This window comes from Saccopteryx bilineata, chromosome 2 (genome assembly GCF_036850765.1).
Source record: "Saccopteryx bilineata isolate mSacBil1 chromosome 2, mSacBil1_pri_phased_curated, whole genome shotgun sequence".
NCBI classification, from domain to species: Eukaryota; Metazoa; Chordata; class Mammalia; order Chiroptera; family Emballonuridae; genus Saccopteryx; species Saccopteryx bilineata.
In genome coordinates this window covers 32,790,762-32,811,666 of record NC_089491.1, presented here as the reverse complement: position 1 = coordinate 32,811,666, position 20,905 = coordinate 32,790,762, and the positions used below count along the sequence as shown (strand labels likewise).

At 42.5% G+C, this 20,905-nt stretch overlaps 1 protein-coding gene and 1 non-coding gene across 5 annotated transcripts in view; one reads left to right on the top strand and one right to left on the bottom strand.

Annotated features, from left to right (window-relative positions):
• Positions 1-20,905, top strand: part of INVS (inversin) — a 136,243-nt gene that overhangs the window by 84,879 nt on the left and 30,459 nt on the right. For all 4 annotated transcript variants that reach the window (XM_066256643.1, XM_066256645.1, XM_066256646.1 and 1 more), the window contains exons 9-12: positions 4,274-4,429; positions 4,832-5,061; positions 9,483-9,589; positions 20,603-20,815. In XM_066256643.1, the coding sequence (XP_066112740.1) occupies positions 4,274-4,429; positions 4,832-5,061; positions 9,483-9,589; positions 20,603-20,815 (706 nt within the window). The remainder of the gene's footprint in view (positions 1-4,273; positions 4,430-4,831; positions 5,062-9,482; positions 9,590-20,602; positions 20,816-20,905) is intronic.
• On the bottom strand, positions 1,413-1,516 carry LOC136327891 (U6 spliceosomal RNA). The gene has a single exon (XR_010729950.1). It is a non-coding gene; the product is annotated as a U6 spliceosomal RNA (small nuclear RNA).

The following is a 20,905-nucleotide window of genomic DNA, read 5'->3' as shown; positions in this document are numbered from 1 at the left end:
AAAGCAGGAAATTCAAGTAAAACAATCTACAACCACTGTATAAGATAAGATGCACCCAGTTTTTAGACTCTAAATTTTTTAGGGGGAAAAAAGGCACATCTTATACCTGGGGAATTACAGCACATCTTCCTGTTTGCTTACTACTCTTGTTTTTGTGTCCTGTTTCTGTGTACCTCACTGTTTATATTATAGTAAGTCTTCTTCAACACAGCAGGGATACTTTATTCCAGTGGCACGGTTAATTTCACTTTGCAGTTTTTCCCTCCCTCAGTTTCCAGCACCCTCAGCACCCTCCTCCAAGACACCAGCACCAGCTGGCCACGCGGAGCCCCTGCTCAGAGGTCGCAGTTTCGGTTCTGCAGGGCTCCTCTTCCAAGCTTTTTAAATTTTAATAATTCTACCCTCTTCTTTTCATTCCTCCAGTCCTAGAATTTGTAATTACTTTCTGCACTTACTACCTCTGTGATAGTATTCCCTTTTGGCCTTTTCACTTCTCAGTGCATAGCTAACAATTCTTTATATTGAATTCTCTCTGTTAAAGTGTCTGGTGTGGTTTCTATCTCCTAAATGGACCCTGACTGATACAATGGTTATGTTTCTTTTTAAAAAAAAGTCTTTCATACATATACTTACTAACATATTTACAAATAGAAGGACATGACTTTAGAATTTTAATAAAAACAATTAAGAGTGGAAGGGATAGATGGCAGTTAGAGGGAGCAAGATTAACCATGTGCTGATAATTGCCAAAGCTGGGTGATAGGTATGTTGAGTTTACTGGACTACTGTCTTTCTTTACTTTTTGTGTGTGTGTGTGTGAGAGAGAGATAGAGAGAGACAGAGAGAGGGACAAATAGGGACAGACAGACAGGAAAGGAGAGAGATGAGAAGCACCAATTCTTTGTTGCGACACCTTAGTTGTTCATTGACTGCTTTCTCATATGTACCTTGACTAGGGAGCTATAGCAGAGTGAGTGACCCTTGCTCAAGTCAACCACCTTGGGCTTCAAGCCATTGACCTTAGGCTCAAGCCCATAACCTTACGCTCAAGCCAGAGACCTTGGGCTTCAAGCCAGCAACCATGTCTATGATCCCATGTTCAAGCCAGAGACCCTGCACTCAAGCTGGTGAGCCCCCGCTCAAGCCAGTAACCTCAGGTTTCAAACCTGGGTCCTCAGTTGTCCCAGGTCAACACTCTATTCACTGTGCCACTGCCTGGTCAGGCTCCTTACTTTTGAATGTGATTAAAATTTTTTATAATATAAATTTAAATTTTAAAAAAGAGCACTTCTATGTAAACTTTTGGCACTTTTTCAAAAAGCAGCAGCAATAGTTAAGGCTAAGACTATTTTTTTAATATTTATTTATTTTATTTTATTTTATCTTAATTTATTGGGTTTACATAGATTCTAAAAAATATGGAACGCTTCACGAATTTGCATGTCATCCTTGTGCAGGGGCCATGCTAATCTCTGTATTGTTCCAATTTTAGTATATGTGCTGCCGAAGGAAGCACAAGGCTCAGATTATTTTTATTTTTTTATTTTTATTTTTATTTATTTATTTTTTTACAGAGACAGAGAGAGAGTCAGAGAGAGGGATAGACAGGGACAGACAGACAGGAATGGAAAGATGAGAAGCATCAATCATTAGGTTTTTGTTGCGCATTGTGACACCTTAGTTGTTCATTGATTACTTTCTAATATGTGCCTTGACTGCAGGCCTTCAGCAGACGGAGTAACCCCTTGCTGGAGCCAGTGACCTTGGGTCCAAGCTGGTGAGCTTTTGCTCAAACCAGATGAGCCCACGCTCAAGCTGGCGACCTCGGGGGTTCGAACCTGGGTCCTCGGCATCCCAGTCTGATGCTCTATCCACTGCACCACCACCTGGTCAGGTCTCAGATTATTTTTAAATAAAGAAAATATAAATACTCAGAAATGGGGGATTTTCTTTAATTCGATCATTTGTTCTAGGTTTTGCTTACTTGAATTGTATCTTTTTTATTGACAATGGTATGTATCTGAAGAGTATCTATTGTATTTTGATGCCAGATAACAGAATTATAGATTTTCAGAATTAGAAAATTTTGAAATTAGAATTAGATCTAGTCCAGTGTTTCCCAACCATGTTCTTCAGAACAGTAGGCTTCTACAGAGGTACCTGAAGTGAGCTGAGGGTGTGGATGCTTAACTGGGTGACCCTCTACACCTGCTTTAGCAGAACAACTCTTACCTGTTTTGGATGTTGAGTGTTTTATAAAATTTCATTTGTGGGGGAAAACATTCTCGGGCTCTTAAAATGTGAAAATAATTGAAGTATCGTAGGTATATCATGCTTTCGCCTGCATTATAGCATTCTTCAGCAGTGGTCTTTCAGCCTCTGTCAGAACAGCTCCAATATAGGGAACCCATGGCTTCCCTCCTAACCTGGTTCTACTGGAATGTTCTTCCTAACACTCAGCCAAAATTTGTCAGCCCAAATGCTCTGCTCTGTACTTTGTTCCACATGACAGTACTTTGAACATGTGAAATCTCTCACACCTGTCTGAATCTAATCTGGGCCAAACCAGCGTTTATCCATTTACATCAGAGTTCTCAAACTCAGATATGCATAAGAATTACTAGGGCTTTTTGGCAAAATGCAGATTTCCAGACTGTCCAGACAGAGATCCTGTTTCAAATCCTGTCAACAAGTCCTGTTGGCTCCACCTCCAAAATATGTTCTAAATCTTTCTACTTCCTTCCAACTCCACTCCTGCAACCCAAGTTCAAGCCATGATTTTTCACCCGGTCTACAGCAAGAGTTTCAACTGGTCTCCCTGCTTGTATTCTAACCTACTACAGTGCATTTTCCTCAAGACAGCTGGAGTGTTTTCTGCTTAAACCATAAATCAGGAATACCACTCATTGTGCAGAGCCCTCGTGTCTTCCAGCACTGTGACCTGCACGGCCTTTTATGATCTGGCCTTTTCTCCTGTTGTGCTGCAGCTTCCTTGCCTTCCTCAGGCAAAGATTCATTCCTGTCCTTGTACTGACTGATCCCTGTGCCCAAGCTGTTCTCTCTCCAGATCACCGCATTTCTTTTTTATAGTTCAGGTCTCAACTTAAATGTCAGCTCCTTACCGAGGCTTTCCCTAACCATCAGTCAAAAGTAGTCCCCAGTCACTCTAAACTCAAAATACCTTTTATTACTTCTTATTTTATACCATTCATCACTACCTAGTACTTCCTTGTTTATATATTTGGGTTTTGTTTTTTGGGTTTTGGGTTTGTTTGTTTGTTTTGCTTCCTCTACTAGAATGTAACCTTATCTGTTTTGTTCCCTGCTGAATTCCCATCATTACATTAATATCCAGCCCATAGTAGGTTCTCAGCAAATCTTCAGGATTCTGCAGTTTTACAGGCATCCTAGGTTCTGATTCATGGGTCACACATTATGAAAGAAAATTGTTCTAGGCACTACAGAGCCAAAATACTCAGAAAGAACTGGCCCAGGCCTCTAGATAGTTATCCGGCAAATTCAGCAGAATTTCAGGGACCGAAAGAGCAGTGGCATCAGGCAAGTTGGAGAGTGGAGTAACAGGCGGGGGCAGCCCAACGTGACACTCACGTACAGTCACAATTACGCTTTCAAAGCCCTTTCAAAGCACCAGAGAAGGGGCCACATTCCATCTCAGTGTTTTCTCAGATGTCGAAATGAATTGCTGTTTCCTAAATTGGGCCCTGAGGAAATTGCCAGCCTGCCTTTGGAGCCATGTTGTATGAAAAATGTACTCAACTCAGTAAGATGCCCAAACTCTCAGTAGCGCGTGGGTGCACAGGCCAGCCGCAGGAATAGCTCATGTAACTCACTGAAGGAACGATGATGTCTCCCGTCACACCAACCCTTGGACATAAGCTTATCGAGTGGGTTGGAGGGCGGAATTGCCTGCGTCATTTAAATTATTTCTCTTTGCCATTTTTGTTCTCTTGCTCTCTTTGAAAAAGGAAAAGATAGTAAACTAGTAACTGAGAAGAAGGGACCATTTCAAACCAACAGGATGGAAAGGAAGAAAACAGTGATACGAGAAAGGTAGAAGGAGAGGGGGGAAAGTGTGAGTAATACATGTGAATAGAAAGAAAGATAGAAATCTGCAAAAGTAACAGAATCCTGAAGATCAGATTGCATTAGCCAACATGATGGGGAAATGAAAAGAGGGAAAGATGCATAGCCAGAATAATAAAGACGTCGGGTTGCTGCTAAGAAGCTCATTGCTTTCTCTTGCTCCCTCTAGCTTTACACGCAGCTGCCCTTTCTGGCCATGTCAGCACCGTGAAGTTATTACTGGAAAATAATGCTCAAGTCGATGCTACTGATGTCATGAAACACACTCCACTCTTCCGAGCCTGTGAGATGGGACACAAAGATGTGATTCAGACACTTATTAAAGGTTAGTTATTAAGAGTGCTCCTAATGATTTCCTCCCAAAAGGTAGGAATTCTTGCACTCACCATTTGAAAACAACAGCCTCGCACAGCAGAGCCGCCGGGGTAGAAGGGTGGAGGCAAGAGCACCACCACACCAGGAAGCGCAAGGGCCTGGCTCCACCTGTTGGTAGTTGTGTGATTTTGGCAAAAGTCACCTCACCTGTCTGACCTGTTTCATTTTCTGTAAAGGGAAAATGATGTCTACCCTGACCAATGTACGAGCTTAGTGTAAAAATCTGAAGTAGATAATATACACAGAAGCATTTTGCTAAGTGTAAAGCATTTAAGGGGCTGTTACATATTTTTTACATTTTTAATACATGCTGTCTCTGTTAGTCATTTCCATTACATTCTTGCTTTTTCAGGTGGAGCAAGGGTAGATCTGGTTGACCAGGATGGACACTCTCTGCTGCATTGGGCAGCGCTGGGAGGGAACGCTGATGTTTGCCAGATCCTGATAGAAAATAAAATCAATCCGAACGTGCAAGATTATGCCGGAAGAACCCCTTTGCAGTGTGCTGCCTATGGGGGATACATCAACTGCATGGCGGTGCTCATGGAAAATAATGCAGACCCTAACATTCAGGACAAAGAGGTAGCAGTTCTGGGTCTTTTCCATATTGTTTGCTCCAAAGTGTTTAGAGTATTTTTCTTTGTTCGCTGAAATTAAGGAAAACGACAGTTTGAGAATGAAGAGCCAAATGAAGAGATTCCCTCTCCGATCTTTTAATTAAAAATGATTTTTATGTGTCCATGTTCTCTTCAAGTCCTTGCCTATATATCTATATAGTTTAGCAAAGGCATATTATAAGATGGGAATAATTTTATAATTTTTGTAAAATATATATATATATGGCATATGGATATGTCTGTATATAGGTATATGTGATATGATTTTACAAACCACATATTGTTTTGTTCACTCACCAGTATTTTTTCTTTTGGCTTTTCATAATCATGGATGTTTAACATTACAAAGTTTAATAACTCACTCAATCCTCATAGCAACTCTGTATAGAAGTATATATTATCCCCATTTTACAGAGGAAGAAATTGAAGCTCATGGAGGTTAAATAATTACCCTTAGGTGGCAACAGTGGCATGCTGGAAGGAGTCAGGGTCCAAACTATGTCTGTCACCCAAATTTTTAAATTAAATAAGTATTTAATTATCCTATTTCTACACACATGATCATGTTGCATTAATCATTTTTGTGCATTTATCTTTTTAAAAATTTTGTATTATTCCCTTGGAATAATTTCCCCTAAGTGAGATGATTGTATCAAAGAATGAATGGTATATGGATGTGTTTAGACTGATATGTACTGTTGAACTGATTTCTAAAACGTGGGTTAATCTATGCTTCCCCTAGCTGTGTAGTAACATACTGCTTTCTCTCAATTAGCCAGTATTGACTTCTTTTGCTACTTTATTTACTTTCAATGCCTTAAAAACCCTACGTATTATGTTTTCCAAGTCAGAAAATACATTGCCTATTAATCCTTTCAATAAATATTTACCATCGTTGTTACTATATATAAAATTAACAATATAAAAAATATAAATGTTATTGTACCTATGTTGTTAGAAATACATCTTTTATAATTTGCAGTACCTTTTACATTTTTTACAAGTTCCCTGTTTCTTACATAAGTAAAGTTCTATTTACTCTACTCTACAGTACAATTTTTGTTTGTTTGTTTGTTTTGTATTTTTCTGAAGTTGGAAACGGGGAGGCAGTCAGACAGCCTCTCGCATGCGCCCAACCGGGATCCACCCGGCATGCCCACCAGGGGGCAATGCTCTGCCCATCTGGGGCGTCGCTCTATTGCAACCAGGGCCATTCTAGCGCCTGAGGCAGAGGCCATGGAGCCATCCTCAGCACCCGGGCCAACTTTGCTCCAATGGAGCCTTGGCTGCGGGAGGGGAAGAGACAGACAGAGAGGAAGGAGAGGGAGAGGGGTGGAAAAGCAGATGGGCGCTTCTCCTGTGTGCCCTGACCAGGAATCGAACCCGGGACTCCTGCACGCCAGGCCGACGCTCTACCACTGAGCCAACCAGCCAGGGCCAGTACAATTTTTATATGTAGTTTTTTTATGTGTATTGTTCTGGATTATCTATGTAAATAATCATACTATATGAATGATAACACTTTTCTTCTTTTCAATCCTTATGCTTTTCACTTCTTCCCTTATTGAACTAGCTGGGACCTCCAATATTGAGTTGAATAGAACTGGTAATAGTTGACATGCTTAACTCATTCTAGCTTCTCTAGGAGAAAGCTTTAAATATTTTACCATTAAAATGATATTTTCTATTGGTTCCCCTATATTTCTAGTTGCTAAAAGTTTTTTTAAAATCACTATTAGCTGTTTAATTTTTGTCATACTATTTCTGCATCTATCAACGTGATATATATATATATATATATATATATATATATATATATATATTTTGTATTTTTCTGAAGCTGGAAACGGGGAGGTAGTCAGACAGACTCCCACATGCTCCCGACCGGGATCCACCCGGCACGCCCACCAGGGGGCGATGCTCTGCCCATCCGGGGCGTCGCTCTGTCAAGACCAGAGCCACTCTAGCGCCTCAGGCAGAGGCCAAGGAGCCATCTCCAGCGCCCGGGCCATTTTTTGCTCCAATGGAGCCTCAGCTGCTGGAGAGGAAGAGAGAGAGAGGAAGGAGGGGGGAGGGGTGGAGAAGCAGATGGGCGCCTCTCCTGTGTGCCCTGGCTGGGACTCTAACCCGGGACTTCCACACGCCAGGCTGACGCTCTACCACAGAGCCAACCGGCCAGGGCCTATCAACGTGATATTATTTTTCTCCTCTTTGCTGTTATTATGAATTATATTGATGATTGATTGACTACATTGTATTTTCAGATGTTAAACCACTCTTTCATTCCCCCACTTGTGATATATTTTTAAAATATGTGTATTAGTAGATTTTACTTGCTAATATTTTGAGATTTTTGCATCTATGCTCCTTAGAGAGTTTGACCTATAATTTTTCTTCCTGTATTTGTATTATACTTGCCAGTTTTCAGTAGCAGGGTCACACTGACCTTACAAACAGAGTTAAGAAGCAGTTCTTCTTTTTTTATTCTCCTAACAAATTTGGGTAAGATTGGGGTCACTTCTTCCTTTAAATGCTTGGAAGGATTTCCTGGGGAAGTCATCAGGTCGAGGTGTTTTCTTTGTGCAAAAGTTGTTCATAACTGATTCAATTCCATTACTAATTACAAGACTATATTTTCTAATTATTTTCCTTTCCACTTTAGAAATTGCATTTTTGAGATATTGGTCCATTTCTTTTAAAAAGTCGAATGTAGTCATAGGAAAATAGTAATTTATGCTCTTCTTTTTTTTTTTTTTTTTTTTTCTGAAGCTGGAAACGGGGAGAGACAGACAGACTCCCGCATGCGCCCGACCGGGATCCACCCAGCACGCCCACCAGGGGTGACGCTCTGCCCACCAGGGGGAAATGCTCTGCCCCTCCAGGGTGTCGCTCTGCCGAGACCAGAGCTACTCTAGCGCCTGGGGCAGAGGCCAAGGAGCCATCCCCAGCGCCCGGGCCATCTTTGCTCCAGTGGAGCCTTGGCTGCGGGAGGGGAAGAGAGAGACAGAGAGGAAGGAGGGGGGGTGGAGAAGCAAATAGGCGCTTCTCCTATGTGCCCTGGCCGGGAATCGAACCCGGGTCCCCTGCACGCCAGGCCGACGCTCTACCACTGAGCCAACCAGCCAGGGCTATGCTCTTCTTTTAACTGCTGCATTTCCACTTATCTTTTTCTTGCTGTCCACTTTCCTCAGGTTTGATTTACTATTTGTTTTAAAGATTCTTTTGATAAAAGTTTAAATCGTTTTTTTCAATATTCTTTTCTATATGTATTTAAGTGTGCTTCTTCTAAGCACTGCTTAACTGTATCCTACAAGTTTAGATAAATTAAACCATTACTATCATTGAGCTCATTTTCTAATTTCTATTTTTGATTTATTATTTGACCCATAGATTATTTGAGTAGTGTATTATTTAATTTCCAGGTCGTTGAGCATTTTCCTGTCTTTTTGTTATTGATTGCATTAATTTCCCATTCCTGCTATAACAAATTACCACAAATTTAGTGACTTAGAACAACAGAAATTATCTTACTGTTCTGGAGGTCAGAAACTCAAAAAGGGGCTCACTGGGCGAAAAATCGAAATCCAGGTGTTGGCAGGACTACCTTCATTTTGGCGGCTCTAAGTGAGAATCTGTTCCTTGACTTTTTCCAGCTTCTAGATGCTGCCCTAATTCCTTGGCAGGGGCTCCACTCCTCCATCATCAAAGCTAGCAGTGACTGGCCAAGGCTTTCTCACACTGCATCGCTCAGATACTCCCTCTCCTGCCTCTTTTTTTCACTTATGAGCCCTCATGTTTACACTGAGCCTCCCTGAATAACCCAGGATAACCTCCTACCCACCACAAGGTCAGCTGATTTAACAACCTTAATTCCATCTACATCCTTTCTAGCTAACATAACATAGTTACACATTCTAGAAATTCGGATGCAGACATCTTTATTAGGTGCATATAGATTTAGAGTTGTGATATCTTCTTCTTTGCTTTAACACTATGCGGTATCCCTCTTGATCTCTAGCAATGATTCAGGACTTTATCTTTTATAACATTGAAATGTTTTGAGAATGCAGGCTATTTATTGTATTTCACTCAATTTGGATTTACCTTATGGTTCCTCATAATGAGATTCAAGTGTCACATTTTGGTTGGGATATGTGATAAGTGAGACCAATCTCTCTCGGCATCGCTGCTGGAGGCCTGTGCGCCTCTCCACAGAGTGCTGATGTTGATCACTTGGCTAAATACTGTCCTTTTCTGCACTGTATTAATATTTTCTCTTATTGTAATTAAGTAATATGGGGAGAGAACTGTTTTCTGAGTTAGCATAAATAATGACTGTACAGAAACACCCACTCCAGATGTACTGATTTCTGCTCCTGCTTACAGGGGAGAACCGCTTTGCACTGGTCCTGTAACAACGGTTACCTCGATGCCATTAAACTACTCCTAGACTTTGCTGCTTTTCCCAACCAGATGGAAAACAATGAAGAGAGGTAAGTAAGCTATTGATAAAAAGAATATATTCTTCTTGTCCGTGTCATATTTTTTTCTGCCAGATTAAAATTCTGAAGTGTAGATACTGGTTCAGATGTAAAATAAGTATACTCATAAGGAAACTAACTCTACATTAAGAAATCCTGAATCAGAAAAAGAACAGCAGGAGTTCTATGCATTGTTGACTTAGAATCCTGGGATTTCAAAGCTACTCAAATACTATCTATTACCTAAGGTAAGCTCACTGACAGATTTCTAATTGAAAAATCCTGTGTTGTCCTCTGACCACTGCCATTGGCCTTTCTGCATCCTGGCTCTGTTGCCTTCCGTTCTTTACGTTTTTGAGATTAGATCTCTAAGCTTCTGTGACAGTTTATTTTCCTGATTCTCTTCTAATCATGTCTGATCCTTCTTCATTTCCTTTGGCTTTCTGTTTTTAATTTTTCTAATATAAACATTCTTCAAGGACTGGGTCTCTTCTCTCAGCCTGTCTCCTTCGGCGACCTGACCTACCTCTGAGGCTGCAGCAGTCACCCAGGTCCTGTTGACTTCTAAAACTGTTTCAGGCCCAGCCTCTCTCCTTATGTTACAGTCATCCTCTCTCCCTTGCCAGCATTGTTCTAAATCAAGCCCTCTTTGACTCCTTCTGGGACTGTCACAGTGTTTCCTTGCTGTTTTCCCTCCTTTGATTTTTCCTCATTCAACTCATCTGCTTCTAAAGCGGCCTCGCTCAATCATATTTCTAATGTACTTGTTAATTATGTCCTTCCTCTGTTCAAATGTGGTCTCATCTAAGGAGACTGTTCTGGTCCCACAGCGATGTGCCCCAATCTTTGTTCTCTCATAGCCCTGGGCACATTTCACTTTATATTATAACTTTATGTACTCTGTCTTCCCCATTAGCAGAGAACTCCTGAAGATCGTGGTCATCCCTGTTTGCTTACAGTGCTTTTTATGAAGTAGATCCTCAGTAAATAACTGTTTCATTGTCATGTTGGTGTTTTCAGGCTCTTAGTAAGCATCACCCTGCTTCATACCTGCATTAGAAACGTCTGGCAGTTCTAGAGCATATGCAGAATTAGATAAAGAAGGCTAGCATGTCTTACTTTAGGAGTAATTGTATAAAGAACTCACTATCTCTATTATAGTCAAATGATACTTGCAGAACAAAAAGGATCGGAAGATTTAGGGGGCTGGACATTTTAGGAAGCGGGAAAGCCAAGTGGAATCCTCAAGGGTGTGGTTTTGACATTCAAGTACATGTGTGAGAGAGTTGAAGATTTCTTCTTCCTTTGAAATCCTAAAGAAAAGAGGGGTGGGGAGTTTAAGCATCTGAAGAATTAGTGATGATTCATTTCTATAAAGTGTTTGTTCTATTACAGTGTTTACCACATGGCTACCATTTTTTTAGAAAAAGTAAAAAAATTTTTGTTGGCAATTCAGTTCCCATTTATATGTTAAGAATTAAATTTCAGACCTAAGTAAGCTGTGAATTAAGGTGCTTACTGCCTCCTGGAGTAAATATATGTTAATTACCAACCAAAAGACCAAAGGAAAAATCTGCCTAATACTACTTGCCAGTCTATAGAAGAAAAAACAGTGGCAGTGTTCCAGGCCCCTTTAATGTTTCATCAGCAATGCACCTTGATGTACAAATCTTAGAACTTGGCACTGCCTTTTATGTTTATTGACATCCCAGTTTAGGCATTCCACTCTTCCCATCAGACCATTCTCACATGGCAGGCCCAATTGTGTCTTGTCTCTTGTCTTTATCTACATTGTTTCTTGACTGGTTACCATCAATGAAGTGCTAATTTTTACTTCTCATGCAGTGACACTAACTTCTTGATGTGCACTGCGTAGACATAATTTTTGCCAGCTCCTGCTGGCGTTCAGTCAATAACTATCTGACAGCCACACTTTGACATCGATGGGAATATTCACAGCACTTGAATGTTTCTAAATTGAATTGGGATGAAAAAAGATTCAATAGTAATAATCACAATATGGTCAATTGCTTAAACTCTAGATATAGATGTCAATCTTAAAACCTTGCTATTTAGGCCCTGGCTGGTTGGCTCAGCGGTAGAGCATCGGCCTGGCGTGCGGGGGACCCGGGTTCGATTCCCGGCCAGGTCACATAGGAGAAGCGCCCATTTGCTTCTCCACCCCCCCCCCTTCCTTTCTGTCTCTCTCTTCCCCTCCCGCAGCCAAGGCTCCATTGGAGCAAAGATGGCCCGGGTGCTGGGGATGGCTCCTTGGCCTCTGCCCCAGGCGCTAGAGTGGCTCTGGTAGCGGCACAGTGACGCCCGGAGGGGCAGAGTATCGCCCCCTGGTGGGCAGAGCATCGCCCCTGGTGGGCGTGCCGGTGGATCCCGGTCGGGCGCATGCGGGAGTCTGTCTGCCTGTCTCTCCCTGTTTCCAGCTTCAGAAAAAAAACAAAACAAAACAAAAAAAAAAAAAAAAAAAACAACCTTGCTATTTATTTGGATTGTGTTTCTTTGATCAAAAATTGACTAAGAATCCTGGCCCTGGCAAGGTAGCTCAGTGGATAAAGTGTCGTTCCAGTGTGCTGAGGTCGCAGGTTTGATCCCCAGTCAGGGCACATAAGAGAAGCAACCAATGAGTGCACAACTAAATGGAACAACTAAGTGGAATGAGTTGATGCTTCTCTCTTTCTCTGTCTCTCACTCCCTCTCTCCATCCCTCTTTCCCTTTCTCCCTTTCTCTCAAGTCATAGAAAAAAAATCTTTTTAATTGACTAAGAATCCTAAATAAATTAGTTTTACAAAAAAAGAGAAACATTTTTAAGAAAATTAGAGGGAATTTGGAATGAGCATTGGATCTTACTGAGGAATTCCTGTTAGTTGTTAATACAATAATGACAAATGTGGTTGTGCTCATTCTGTTTATAGACGAACACTGAAATACAGGGCTGAAATGGTAGGAGTTCTGGGATTTGCTTTCAAATACTTCAGCAAAAGTCAAAACGTAGGACTTGGAGCAAGCAAATGTGGCCAAGATCTTACTAATTGTTAAATAGGGATGATGAGTGTGTAAAGGACCTACTTTTGTTTATGTTTGAAACTTCTCATAATAAAAATATTGAAAACATTTGAAATGCGATTTCCCTCAACAACAGCCTGAGAGATCTAGTTCTTCTTCCCGCCTTCCTTTCACCTTTTACCAATGAGGAAACTGAAGCTCAGCAAGGTGAAGAGAACGCCCAACCCCACAGCTCTGCTGACTCCCAGTTCAGCGGTCTTCAGGGCATATTATGCTACCTGTTATTCCTGTGGTCGTGTGTGTAAGTAAAGGCATAGTTTGGGCCTTACTTTCATAAACCAGATTTGGATAATCCTGTTTGTGTACTACGTGGAAGACACTACGGTTTTTTTTTTGTTTGTTTTTTTTTTATAAATAAATTTTTATTTTAATGAGGTGACATCAATAAATCAGGGTACATATATTCAAAGAAAACATTTCCAGTTTACCTTGTCATTCAGTTCTGCTGCATACCCATCTCCAAAAGAGAGATCGTCCTCCGTCACCCTCTATCCAATTTTTTTTGTACCCCTTCCCCTCCCCTTCCCCCGCTCCCTCCTTCCCTCCCCCCCCCCCCCCCCCCCCCGTAACCACCACACTCCTGTCCATGTCCCTTAGTCTCACTTTCATGTCCCACCAATGCATGGAATCCTGCAGTTCTTGTTTTCCTCTGATTTGCTTATTTCACTCCGCATAATGTTATCAAGATTTCACCATTCTGCTGTAAGTGATCCGATGTCATCATTTCTTCTAGCTGAATAGTATACCATGGTGTATATGTGCCCCATCTTCTGTATCCAGTCTTCTTTTTTTTTTTTTTACAGTGATTAAAAGCCTTTAAGGCCTGACCTGTGGTGGCGCAGTGGATAAAGCGTCGACCTAGAAATGCTGAGGTTGCCGGTTCGAAACCCTGGGCTTGCCTGGTCAAGGCACATATGGGAGTTGATGCTTCCAGCTCCTCCCCCCATCTCTCTCTCCTCTCTGTCTCTCTCTGTCTCTCTCTCTCTCCTCTCTAAAATGAATAAATAAATAAAGAATAAAAAAAATGAATAAATAAATAAAAAATAAAAAATGAAAAAAAGCCTTTAAGCAGACTCTTGGCCAATACAGCAAGAATCCATAAAAGAGTAGTGTCCTTAACATGTTCACCAAGTCCAAGTTGGCCCCATCACCATGCCAAATCCCTGAGAAATGCAACCCAACCACAGTTCAGTCTGTTAGGAGCTGTCACAGGGAGCAGGAGTCCAGGAAAAGTCCACACAGGAAAAGTCCACATGACACTGGAATTTTGTCACCATTCTATACTTTGCAGCTCATGTCCAAGTCCCAATGACAGCTGCTTCTAGCTGGTAATGATTCAGGTAGAACTACGTTTTAATTATAGAAGAAATTACCTTACTCAATATAGGTTATTTGCACCTATATTTAGAAGTATGGTGATTACAAGAGGGAAAGAGGGGGTGGGAGAGGTAGAACAGGTTAAAGGGGGAATAAATGATGAGGGAAGAAGACTTGGGGTGTTGAAGACACAATGCAATGTATAGATGATGTATATATACTGCTCACAAAAATTAAGGGATAATTCAAAATGAATATAAAGCACTAAAATATCCCCTAATTTTTGTGAGCAGTGTAGAATTGTATACCGGAAACCTGTATACTTTTATTAGTTGATATCACCCAAATAAATCCAATTTTTTAAAAGTTTCATTCTATAACAGACTTATCCTCAATAATTGATTGATGTGTTATAGAGAGATTATTGGACAGGGAGTCATTTGATCTTAGTTCCAGTCTAGATTCTGCAGGTAGCTAGTTATATAACCTTCAACAGGTTGTTTAAATGTTCTGGGTCTGTTTATTCATTCTATTACACTAAATATCCTCTGCAATTCAATTGAGCTCTACTGCTGTGTGATAATCTTTTTCATTGAATATGTAGTTAAATTTTTTAAAGTTCTTCTGAATTTACAAAATGCTACCTACTTATAAATAATGTTTTAAAGTTTATATATGCATCTCTTTTTTTATGGCCTTCTGGTTCCTACCAGTAGTGGCAAATTGAGCTGTTCTTAAAGGGGCTTCTTTCTGAATTCAGAGTTTTCTTACTGAAGTGACCAAACCACTGTTTGCTTACATTGAAAACCTTGTCCTTTTATGGCTTACTGTGACTGTTAGTGAATTGTGAAGAGAGATCTCTTTTTTCCTCTAATCATTGGATGATTTTCTGTGTCTAATGATGCATCTATATAATTATCATTTATTCCACCTCAGCAGTCAGCTGATTATTTCCTCCTAACATCTCTTATTACATTGAATTAGTAACAGTTACTCAGAGAGGAATTGGATCAGTGGTAGCCATTAGGAAGTTATCAATACTAGTTTAAGTCCAATGGAAATAATATTAATGATAAGTGACTCTGGTATCACAAATCAAACTGCAGCGTATGTCCCATAATAATAACAATAATAGCCAACATTGATGACCTCCTTCCTTTGTTCCAGGGACAGTATTCATCTTTATATTTATTTTATTTTTTTCCTCATGCCAAGTCTGTGATGAGGAGAGCTGGGCTTACAGGCATCAAGTGTGCTGTTTAAGAAGTGACAGTTTGTTACGAATTTCTTCACAGTTCGGACTCACAAGGCAAAAGAAACACCAGATTCTATGTACTACACCGGGCAGAGGGCTGAAACTCTTATGCGGAATCAGCCTCGAGAAACAGTGCTTCTGCATATTTATTGAGTTCCAAAAACCATAGCTCAGCAATTAAAACTAGAAAGCTACACAAGCCGTTTTTCCCATCCGTTTCATCCCCAACCCTGCACATCTACTGTTTCTTTCCATGAACAAGGACACAAGGAGAGTCAGAGTCTCAGAGCTTATGAATCACAAAGGACATCTGGTTCTTGCAGGCATTCCTCCAAGAATCCTGCATACATGCACTGAGTAACCCAGGCCAGTGTCTCTCCATGGCCAACACACTCCGAGATCTCCTGTCTCCAGTTAACCCTTGCTCTGCTGTTAACTGCCATTTATACTGGTGCAGAGCTGTCTTCTACAACAGTTATCGTTAACCATTGTTGGATGGGGGAATTTGGGGTTTAGGATTTTTTACTTCAAATTTTTTTTTACTTTTTTCATTGTTTTAATTCTTAAATGTATCGTTTTTATGAAGTAGACTTTTTTTAAATAAAAAGAAGAAAACATATCTGCCAAGACATTAATAGTGGTTTAATTGTGAAGTGATAAGAATACTTATTTTCTTCTGTGTATTTATTTGACTTACTTGATGTAAGGTATTTTTCCCCGCTGAGAAAGAAGGAAGGGGCCGGAGCCACAAAGTGTGGAATAGTAAAGGCTTTATTGAGTACTGCGCTGCCTGGACAATGTTCTCTGGTCCCAGGGGTCAGGAGTCAGAGAAGTCGCAAGGGGTGACCCGTGTGAGAGAAATTTAAAAGGTCTCTAGGGTGGTCGAGCTAATATGATGTGGTGAAATCTCACTGGCTGACGGAGGTGTCGCTCTTTTCCAGAGGGCTCTTGGGAAGTTTCTTTTGGCACGCTTGGTTGTGGGTGGTCCTAGCCAAAGTTCCTGGGCCTGAGTTCCCACGTGACCTTCCCCCATTGCCCACCACCCTACATTCCGGTCTTTTATGTTAATTAGGGGTGCCACTTATTCGTCTGGCTACTTCCTGCTGATTAGGGGCATCGTGGGGAGGGGGAGATAGGCAGGTGGTGGTTTTGAGGGGTGTCAGGAGGAACATCTGTTTGGCTGTGAGTTGAAAAACTTCGTGATGTGATCCTGTAAGAATTTTAAAAAAGTGGAATAATAGGGTGAGCTACATGGTCCAGCCTTTTGGTGAGCTGGAGATGGGTAGAGTCCAGTGGTTCCGACTGCCAGTGGTCTGCGTGGAGGCAAGCTTGAGGCAAAACTGTATGCCAGGAGTGGCATACAAAGGGGGAAAAACTGCATGTCAGGAGTGGTGTGCAAAGAGGAAAAGAAGGGGTGGTTCCATTCATTCCCATAACCGAGACCTGTGAGGGAACTAGAGGTCCAGAGTGTGATGGCAAAACAGAGAAGGTAGCCCCCATGTCCACAAGAAATGAGATGGATGTACCTGTTTTTGTAGCATTACCCTGGGTTTTGGTGAGGCTGATGAGGGTCTCTGAGTCCAGGGCATCAGTCCCAGGACTTCAAACGATGGGCCCGTCCGGCTAGCTTGGCCTTCCCATTCGGGCAGCTTGTCTTCCACGTAGGGACACTGAGGAAAAGCCTGTTACCCAAAGGGGCAATCGCTCTCCCAGTGACCGGGCTGCTTGCAGTCAGGGCAGGGCTCAGTGGGCAGCCATGGGCAGGGGCCCTGTTGGGCACAGTGGTCCTGCTTGCCACACTTAAAGCAAGCTCCTGGTAGGGATTTTCTTTGCGGCCCGGACTTGGGTCGGGCACCTCCTGTGTCTTGCCCCTGTTGTTCTGCTGGCCTCAGGGCTGCCACAAGAGCTGGGATTTGGAGCGTTACCTTCTGCTGCATGTGGGCCTGGTGAACCGCCTTGGCCTGTTTCTACTAGTTGGGACTATTAAAAACTTAAATGCCTTGTTCACAGGTCCCGGATATGGATTTGGGGGTTGAGAATAAGAGGAGGGGGGCTCGTGGGGAGCCCGGCACCCAGATCTGGCAGAAAACACTGGAGCCAAAGGTAGAACAGGGCCAGTACTTTCTGCAAGAAAATTGGGGTTGGGCCGGCCTTGAGGTCCTGCAAACTGGTGTAAGAGCCAATAGTAGGTGGAGAATGGCCTGACGGAGTAGGGGTTTATGAACACAGTGGAAAAGGGAGGGGCCCCTGGCCAGCAGGGGAGGAGAAAGAGAGAATGGTATTTGCAAGTGAATGAGAAACAGAATTCTGCGAAGGGAGGGGGCTTTCTGGAGGGAAGAAACTGGAGCGAAAGAGGTCCGCAGAGGGTCCAGAGAGAAGTCCCAAGAGAGGGGCGTCCCCAGGGGTCAGGCAGGAGGGGAAGAGAGTTGGGAGTCCGTGGAGAAGGAAAGATCAGGAGTGGAAGTTTTAGGTGAGATTTCTCTGGCCAGAAAAAGGATCTGCATGGTGGAACAGGCGGCACAGAGATTAAGACGGGAGCACGAATAACTAGAAGACCTGTGTGTAAGGGATCTCCAAACAGCTCCCAGCTTTCTGGCGATAGTTAAATTGGTGAGGGTGTTAAAACCAAAAGTCCCTTCAGGAGGCTAATCCAGTGGGTTCTGTGGCCTGGCCACAGCAGAAAAGAAGAACAGTTTCTTCTTCTTTAGGGAGGGAGATTCCCGTGCCCTCATGGCTGCCCTCAGTCCTCAGAGTGGTCAGAGTTGAGAACTGGCGTCCCAAAACTCAAGCTCTGGCCATGGATGGATAGGGAAAGTGGATGTGCTCGGGACATCTCCATGGGCACACATGCACTCAGACGGAAAGAGGTCCCTGACGTAGCTACGGTTTCAGACAGGGAGTCTCAGTAGAAAGAACTGAGGGGAGTTTGGAGGTAGGGGTCTTACCGCGCCGAAGTGGGTGGAAGGTCGGAGATCCTGGTTCTTTCTCAGAAAGGAAAGGAAGACGAGTGGTCCTTGCAGACTTCAACTCCTCCTGGGTTTTCGGCACCAAAATGTAAGGTATTTTTCCCCACCGAGAAAGAAGGAAGGGGCCGGAGCCACAAAGTTTGGCTTTATTGAGTACCGCGCTGCCTGGATGATGTCCTCTGATCCCTGGGGTCAGGAGTCAGAGAAGTTGCAAGGTGTGACCCGTGTGAGAGAGATTTAAAAGGTCCCTAGGTGGTCGAGCTAATATGATGTGATGAAATCTCACTGGCTGACGGAGGTGTCGCTCTTTTCCAAAGGGCTCCTGGGCAGTTTCTTTTGGCACGCTTGGTTGTGGGTGGTCCTAGCCAAAGTTCCCGGGCCTGAGTTCCCCATGTGACCTTCCCCCATTGCCCATCACCCTACACTTTATATTTCCAAAAGTAGAAAATATGTTTTAAGAAAGAATTTACCTAAAATCACACAATTAGAAAGTCACTTGAAATGTAACTACATGACAATAAGATTTATCCTTTCTAAGTAATATATTCATCATAAAAGATGCTATATTTACTGTATAAAATAAAAAAGGCATAAAAGGGTATTGAGTGAAAACTCAATGTCCTGTCTACCCTTGCCCCTGAGACAACTTATTTCCTCTCAGTCACATCACTGTTACCAGTTTCTTGGGAAACTTCTGGAGATATATCTTATATAGGTGAACATACAGGGATGTATTCTTTTTTGTACAAATGGAGCATGCCATAACACTCTTCTCTTTCTTACTCTTTTCTTTTTCTTCATTTAACAAGACATCCTAGAGATTGTCCCTTATTTATTCATATACTGCAGTAACAGTAACAGCTGCATTATACAGATGACTCCATTGTACGGATGGCCTGTGCTTTAATGAACTAGTTCTCTGTTGATGGATATTGAGATCCTTCCCATTCATTTACTATTTCAAGCTGTGCTTCTATGAAATACCCTTGTACATAAAGCATTTCACAAATGAGAGCAAATCTGTAGGATGAATGCCTGTAAGTGAAATGGCTATGTTGAAAGGCAGGTGCGTAAATAATTTTGGTAGCTATGGCATGGTTCTCCCTAACGATTAAGGTGTTGGCCCTGGCTGGTTGGCTCCATGGTAGAGCGTCGGCCCGGAGTGTGGAAGTCCTGGGTTCAATTCCTGGACAGGGCACACAGGAGAAGCACCCATCTGCTTCTCCACTCGTCCCCCTCTCCTTTCTCTCTATCTCTCTCTCTTCTGCAGCCAAGGCTCCATTGGAGCAAAGTTGGCCTGGGGGCTGAGGATGGCTCCATGGCCTCCGCCTCAGGTGCTAGAATGGCTCCAGTTGCAACAGAGCAACGCCCCAGATGGGCAGAGCATCGCCCCCTGGTGGGCATGCCGGGTGGAACCCAGTCGGGCACATGCAGGAGTCTGTCTCTCTGCCGCCCTGCTTCTTACTTCAGAAAAATGAAAAAAAGGAAAAAGATTAAGGTGGTATGTGAGAGTGGCTGTCTTGTGCCATCCTTGCCAGCACAGTATGTTCTGAAACTTTCTGGTCTTTACTATCTAATTATTAAAGTGTTCTCTTATATGAGTCAGAATTTGTATTTCTCTGGAATTAGTGAGATTGGACATATGTTTAGGAGCCGGTAGTGTCTCCTGTTATGGGAACCCTTTTATCTTTGTTTTTGCCGTGCAGAGTTTTGTTTTTAATGTAGTTGGTTTTATCAGACATGTTTCTGAGTTTTGTATCTTTTTAATTTTTTTAAAGCGATTTCCCATTTCAATTTTTAAACAGCCTTCCATGATTTCTTCAGGTGCATTCATGGTTTCTTTTATATATGTATATATTTAGATATTTGCTTCATCCAGAATTTGTTTTGGAGTAAAATATGATCTAAAAATCTTTCTGTTCCCTGATGGCTACCCAATTAATCCAACACTGTTTAATAATTCATCCTTTCTCCAGTTAAAGGATCATCCTTATCATAGACTAAATCTCTCCATTTGGAGGTTGTTTTTTTTAAATTTCATAAGCATTCGCTATCGGTAAACAAGGACTTGGATTATGAATCTCAGAGTATTATTTGCAGTGCTTTTTCAGATAGGACAAGGAATTACATGGGACAGGGGGAAGGGGAAGAGAGACCATGTGCTCTCACAGCCACCAGGGTGTGAGCCAGTGAGGGGGAACTCAGGAATTGGCTTAGGAGCACAGGGCACCCCACTCACTCTGGCTTTGCTCCCTCCAGAAAAGTAAAGGAACAGCCCCAGAGTACAGAAGATAGCTGTGCTGAGGAGTGTTACAAACCTTAGAACGACGCTTCCTTTTCCTGCAGATGTTGGCAGTTTAACTGCGCCTTGAATACCTACCACCACTAAAAACAGCTTCCTGCTGCAGGTACACTCCTCTGGACTACGCTTTGCTTGGGGAGCGCCATGAGGTCATCCAGTACATGCTGGAGCACGGGGCCCTGTCCATCGCTGCCATCCAGGACATTGCTGCCTTCAAAATCCAAGCCGTCTACAAAGGCTACAAGGTCAGGAAAGCCTTCCGAGACCGGAAGAACCTCCTCATGAAGCACGAGCAGTTGAGAAAAGATGCGGCTGCCAAGTAAGTTTTGCTGTTAGGGATCTTAGGGATCCCCCACCCCCACCCCGGGCTCAGCGTCAGGGCCGCAGGGGCGGAGCGGCCTGTGGGGAA